This window comes from Carlito syrichta, unplaced genomic scaffold (genome assembly GCF_000164805.1).
Source record: "Carlito syrichta isolate Samal-C Ts95f unplaced genomic scaffold, Tarsius_syrichta-2.0.1 Scaffold303049, whole genome shotgun sequence".
NCBI classification, from domain to species: Eukaryota; Metazoa; Chordata; class Mammalia; order Primates; family Tarsiidae; genus Carlito; species Carlito syrichta.
Genome location: NW_007247145.1, coordinates 496,418 through 503,309, shown reverse-complemented (window position 1 = coordinate 503,309; position 6,892 = coordinate 496,418). Strand labels below are relative to the sequence as shown.

The window sequence follows — 6,892 nt, the reverse complement described above, 5'->3', positions numbered from 1 at the left end:
CCCGCGGGCTCAGGCAATCCGCTCACCTCGGCCTCCCAAAGCGCTGGGATTATAGGCTGAGCCACCGAGCCCAGCCTTTTTTTTTGTTTTTTAGAGACAAGGTCTCCATACGTTGCCTGGGCTGGTCTAGAAATCTTGGGCTTGTTGGACATGGTGGCTCATGCCTGTAATCCCAACACTTTGGAAGGCTGAGGTGAGAGGATTGTCTGAGTCCTTGGGTTTGAGATCAGCTTGGGCAATTTGGTGAGACCTCCTCTCTACAATAAATCAATAAATTAGCCAGGTGTGGTGGCGAATGCCTATAGTCCCAGCTGCTTGGGAGGCTGCGGCAGAAGAATCACCTGAGCCCAGCAGGACAAGGCTGTGGTGGCCGTGAGTGTGGCACTCCAGCCTGAGTGACAGAGTGAGACTCTGACTCAAAAAAAAAAAAAGGAAAAGAAATCCTGAGCTCAGGCAATCCTCCTACCTCAGCCTCCCTAAGTGCTGGGATTACAGATGTGAGCCACCGTGCCTGGGCTTGGTGTTACTTTGAACTGCTGCTTGTGGTTAGCAGAGACCTCCGTGTGTCTGTCTCCTTCGCAGTATTTTGTACATATGTAGATACACGAGATATACAAGTGGATGCTTGGCGAATTTCCAGAATTCTGATACTCTTAGTAACATTCTAGAAGGACGATGCGGAGGCAGCACTACATGGCGCCTTGAGCATTATATAACCACCTCACTCCTCCTATCATGAAGAGTCTGCTGTGTGTGATGCCCTGGGTGACCCCCACAGGTGCCATCGGGGATCTCTGGTGGACAGCTTCGGGCCTTTCCCTGGGATAATACTAAATCAGGCACGGGCATCTCTCTGAAACAGAACAAATCGAAACCTACAGGAGCAGTCTGCAGGGAAGACTTTCTTTCAAAGCCGGAGGAATTATAAGGCAAAGGTGCACAAAGATGCCCAAGGTACAGCTGTATTTGTGTCAGGCTTCCTGGAACTCACAGATCTCCTGAGCTGCTGTGAAAGCCGTGGGGAATTTTCTTAAGTTTGCACCCTCTCGGTGACCCTGAGTTCAGGTTTCCAGGTGGTTCTATGGGTCCTATTGTTCTGCTGCTGTTCCCGGTCCATTGTTCATGACCAATTCTATAGAATTCTCCTCAATGCCCCCTCCTGACACTTTCCTCCAAGAAACAAAGTTTTCTGATTTATTATTATTTTTGTCTTCATGCTAGAAATATGAGGGCTTATGAAGAAGGGGAAACAGCCCTCCCCTCCCCATTGGGTGCTGATTACGCAGACCCTGGTACCAGAAATCAGAGAAAAAGGAGTCTGGCCTGAATCAAAGAAACATCTCTGCCCAACAGGCCTTCAAATGGATGGCTGAAGCCTGTGTTTTGTTTGTTTTGTGGTTTGTTTTGTTTTTTTTTGAGTTGGAGTCTCACTCTGTCACCCAGGCTGAAGTGTGGCGGCATGGTCACCGCCACCACAGCCTCAACCTGCTGGACTCAGGCGATCCATCCGCTTCAGCCTTCCAAGTAGCTGGAACTACTGGTGCATGTCACCACGCCTGGCTCATTTTTTGATTTATTGTAGAGATGAGGTTCGCTAAGTTGCCCAGGCTGGTCTCAAACCCCTGCGCTCAGGCAGTCCTCTCGCCTTAGCCTCCCAGAGTGCTGGGTGACAGGCCTGAGCCACTGCACCCGATAAAGCCTGTCTTTTAAGAGCAAACTAATTCATTACAGGAGAAAGCCTAACTCGTGGAAAGATCTAAATTCTGCAGGTTCTTCTGTGATCCCAGGAAATGCTAGGCTGTGCATGTCTTGACGGAGGCCATGAACGGCGACTCCCTTGCAGACAGCAGATGCTGAATGAATGAATGAATGAATGAATCATGCCAAGGAGCATGTTACCTGTTCTGCCAGAATCTGCTGCTGCTGCTGCTGCTGCCTTTGCTCCCGCAGGAACTGCTGTTTCTGCTGCTCCATTAACTGGGCCCGTTGATCAATGAGCATCTGTTTCATGATGGCTGCCTGGGGCTGGCTGCCCAGGAAGCCAGGGCCCGCAGGACTGGCTCCGGAGACCATGCCGCCCGAGCCTGGGGGCACGGAGGACTGCATGGGGCCCGTGGTCCGGGGAAGCCCCACCGGGTGCTGCTCCTGGAAGGACAAGAGAAAGAGAGAGATGCAGGATTCTCCCAAGGACACATTGCGGGAGGGGAGGAGCGGAGGTTCTGGGGGATTCAGAGTGGCACACATTCTGCTTTCATCAAAACAGCTTCAAACCTGGCCTTACCTGGGAAGAACTGGAGAGGCCACAAGGGGACAGTAAGAGAGCGTGGAAATCTGTTTCGGATGTGACTGACTGTTGCACGTGGACTGGGTTTTCCACTAACATTCAGTGGTCTTTCAAGGAGAGGGAATAAGCCCTTGGGCCGAGCTCACCTAAAGCCCGGTGCACGCAAGACATCCTGACCTTCTCTGTGAATTCTGTTCCTTACTATCTACTTGACCAAAATGGACATCTTCTTTGCAAGGAGGACAGACCTTTACAGAAGACTGCAGGAAATTATTAATCAACAACTCAGATGTCTGATACAATTCTAGTTAACTCCAACATTTGAGAGCTGTGATATACAAAGAGTGCCAAAATGTATACATTTCAAGAAAGGAAAACACTAGATTAAAATTGTAATACTCTATATATACTGATAAAAGTTGAATGCAAGTCACGTTTGACTTCTGCAGTTATAAGAGATGCTCAGAGTGGTTACCGTCAGCGTTCAGACCTGTCTGATAAAGGAGACCATCTCTTAAAATGTGTATACATTTTTGGGGGCGGCCCTGGTATGTTTTAAAAAATCCTGCTGGTCAGAATTGTTGATGGTGAGAGTTGGGAATGTTTTACACTAACCAAAGCTGTGTCTTTTCCCAATGTCTTTGAAAACAGAATTGAAGCTGGGCTCGGTGGCTCAGCCTGTAATCCTGCACCTTTGGAAGGCTGAGGTGAGTGGATTGCCTGAACCTGCAGGTTTGAGATCCGCCTGGGCAGGCGAGACCTCATCTGTACAATAAAATAAAAAAATTAGCCGAGTGTGGTAGCGTGCACCTGTAATTCTGGCTACTCGGAAGGCTGAGGCGGAAGGATCGCCGGAGCCCAGCAAGTCGAGGCTGCGGTGGCCAGGAGCGGTCACTGCACTCCAGTCTGGGCGACAGAGTGAGACTCCAACTCAAAAAAAAAAACACTTGAGTTTCACATGCCTGAGGTAACTTAAATGTGGGGTGTTGGACTGGGACCCTTGATTCTGTAATTATATGTCAGTTGATCAAAGGATGATAACTTTTAAGGACTGATCCTTAGGAAAAAGGAGTTAGTGTGGTAACAAACTAATCCCACACAGCCCAGGTCACCACTTGGAGAGTGTGCTTGGGGGAGTCTATCGACTATTATCGAAAAACAGCTGATGGGAAGAGTAGTGTGTGCCATAAGATCCAGTTTCTAGACACTTCTTTTCCTGTTCTTTCTAGCAAGCATACCTGCCATTGGCAAGTACTATCTGAACATTCTGCAGAAATATTCCTTCTAACTCATTAACATTTTAAGCAATTTATCTGAACGTAGAGAAGTTGACAATAATTAAATGGGCACACCCAGAAGGATATACACATAGTCATTTGTGAGGCACTATTGTGAGACTTAAATAATAAGAAATGAATGTGAATAACTCTAGAGTTATTTAAAAAAAATTTTTTTATCCAAACTGAATGGTAATAGTTTTCCTCTTTTTACTTTGCTGCCTTTTCAATACATCATCAAATATGTTGGCAGTTTCCTCTCAAAGCATAGAGCTGCAGTTTCTCTGTTTCTCCTGGGTTGGGTCCCCACCACCTGGCCAGCTGTTCTCCATGGCCTGCTGTTGAGACATTCGTGCCTTCCTCTCCACACATGACTTACCTAACGGGCACCTTCAGTTGCTTTTTCCCCTTTCCTCCACCTTCCCAAACAAAACAAAATAAGCAAAGCAAACAAAACAGGACTTCTCTCACCCCAGAAGTTAAGGTAGCTGAGTGCAGTAGTCGGGGTCACACAGCTAGAACACAGAAGACCTAAACTAGCAAAACTGGAATGCTAATTGCGGTTCGAAATTCTGTATTCCTTCCACCAGCTCAGGTCCTTCCCAGAGTCGGGGTTCATGGTGTCAAGTGTCCACTAAAAACTGCCTGGAGACTGAATAGACAGTGTGCTTCTCGTTAATGCACTGCGTTCTTTTTTTTTTTGAGTCGGAGTCTCACTTTGTCTCCCAGGCTGGAGTGCAGTGGCACGCTCACAGCCACTGTAGCCATGAACTGCTGGGCTCAGATGATCCTTCCGCCTCAGCCTTCCAAGTAACTGGAACTACAGGCACGTGCAACCATGCCTGACTAATTTTTTGATTTATTGTAGAGATGAGGTGTCACCAAGTTGCCCAGGCTGGTCTTGAACCTGTGGGCTCAGACAATCCCCTTACCTTGGCCTCCCAAAGTGCTGGAATTATAGGCATGAGCCACTGTGCTCAGCATTTTTTTTTTTTGGGCATCAGAATCTCACTCTGTCACCCAGGCTGGAGGGCAATGGCACGCTCATGGCCACCCCAGCGTTGACCAGCTGGGCTCAGGCGATCCTTCCGCCTCAGCCTTCCAAGTAGCCAGAACTATAGGCACATGCTACCATGCCCAGCTAATTTTTTGATTTATTGTAGAGACGAGGTCTCGCCAAGTTGCCCAGACTGTTTTCGAACCCATGGGCTCAGGCAATCCCCTCACCTTGGCCTCCCAAAGTGCTGGGATTGCGGGCTTGAGCCACCACGCCTGGCCTGTGTTCTATTTTATTTTATTTTTATAGGTAAGTGCTGTAGCTGAAGTTAAAAAAAGTTTTTGTCTTGGTGTATTTTTTCTGTAAATAAACAATTATTAGGCAGAGAACTTTGACATATTTGGGATATTAATAAAAAGACCTTATACCAAAAAATGCCCAGAACATTTATGTTGCCGAAGAGTTTGCTTTATGGCTGACCCCTGCAGGTGCCTAGAAACTTCCAGATCTTCCCTTTCCCCCTAAATACTTGCTTGCTACTTGTTTCCCAAGCCCTCCCTTCCAATGGGATGAAGCTGTTTCTTGCCACCTTTAGAGACAAATGGCTGATTGACTTAACACTTTAACAAATTCACACCGAAATGTAAATAGCCAATCAGCAAAAACACAGATACACAGTTTGTTTCTGGGTCTCGGTGCACTCGATACTTTCCCGTTTTGATAAGGCGGAGAGTTGGATAGAAAATGAGACGTTTTCTTCAGCTTGATGTTTTTGAGAGGCCTGGTCTGAGTCAGCCCCGTTTATCTCTGTGCGCTTGGAGATGTACTTGTCCTGTTTGACTGGCCCCACACCGCTGGGGAGTGTACCCAGAAGTGCCAAGTTGTAAAGGGCTGCTTCCCCAGCCTTCTGTCCACCACCGAGGGGAGGGACAGGGCCATGTTGGATACATCAAACCACTTTTTGTTCCTGTCTTCCTGGGCCAAAGGGAAATACTTCAAAAGCAGCGTGTGAACAAACCCTCCCAAAGGAATGGTCAGGTTATCACTTCCCAGGATGAGAAATTTCCCCCAATGAGTCCCTCCTCAGGGTTTTTGCCTTGGGGTTTCTCACTGAAGACCTCCAGGCAGGAAGGACTCTGTGCACACGGGGGCCTGCCTTCCAAGAAAAGTTTCTTGAGTACTTTCCCGGTAAGCTCTGCTGGGGTCAACAGTGGGTGAGGCACACCACAGCCCCAGCCTCAGGTGTGCATTCCCAGGTGAGAAGACGCACCGAGTGACCTGCCTTACAGCTGAAGCTGGCTGAGACCACTCACTAGCGTGTTCTTTTTACCTGGCTTTTAACTTCCAGTTTAGGAGGAATTAGTAAGAAATAGTTTGTAAAGGCCAGGTGCGGTAGCTCGCACCTATAACCCCAGCACTTTGGGAGGCAGAGGCAAAGAACTGCCTGAGCCCAGGGGTTCAAGACCAGCCTGGGCAAAATGGCAAGACCGCATCTCTACAGTAAATGAAAAAAACTAGCTGGGTGTGGTAGTGGGTGCCTGCAGGCCCAGCTACTTGGGAGGCTGAGGCAGAAGGACTGCCGAAGCCCATCAGGTGGAGGCTGCGGTGAGCCCTGTGAGATTTTGACTCAAAAAAAGAAAAGAAAAGAAAAAAAAGTCTGTCAAATTCCAGGATTTCAAGCCACGAGCTCTTGTTTCTAAGAAGGGACACACAGTGCGTTGTGCAATCAGAGAAAGCCAGGCTGAGCTTTCGTCATGCAAAATGTAATGCCTTGAAGCCCAATGATGCAGTATTTTTAGTTTTAATTACTGGCTTGTTCTCCACTCCCTGCCCAAAGACCTCCCTTGCTTCCTACCAAGAATCTTAACAGAGTCTCTTCCCCCCCAGAAATCCCATTGGCTACATAGATCTTCATTACTCTCCAAACCCTCTCACTCGGCAGTGAAATAACGGGAGGAGGAAGAAATCAAAACCAACGAACCTCTTTTACAAATCTCCCCCTCCAGGGAAAAGATCTTAGCAATCATCCAGGGGCTGGAGTGAGGTGGGAGGTGTGAAAACACACACTCGCCTCCCCCAGAGAGGCAGTTCTCGACTTCCAAAAACCCCCAGCTGCGGTAAAAATACCTCCCAAGAACAGCCAGCTGTCGACTTAGCCATCGGCCCCGGGAGGCTGTACGTCCCTGCAGGGTTTTCGAGCACACGCCGGGGGCTGGGGCGACAGGCCAGAGACCACGGGCTCCGGGGAGCGGGGACCCCCTAAGACGGCCGGCGACGAAGGGCCGGCGGGGGCGGCCGCGGGGGCGCCGGATCCCGGGTGTCCGCCTTGGGCAG

General features: G+C 48.9%; 1 protein-coding gene across 1 annotated transcript in view; it reads right to left on the bottom strand.

Moving 5' to 3' along the window:
- Positions 1 to 6,892, bottom strand: part of MAML3 (mastermind like transcriptional coactivator 3) — a 486,970-nt gene that overhangs the window by 12,253 nt on the left and 467,825 nt on the right. The window contains exon 3 of the mRNA XM_021712078.1: positions 1,900 to 2,145. Within this exon, the coding sequence (XP_021567753.1) occupies positions 1,900 to 2,145 (246 nt within the window). The remainder of the gene's footprint in view (positions 1 to 1,899; positions 2,146 to 6,892) is intronic.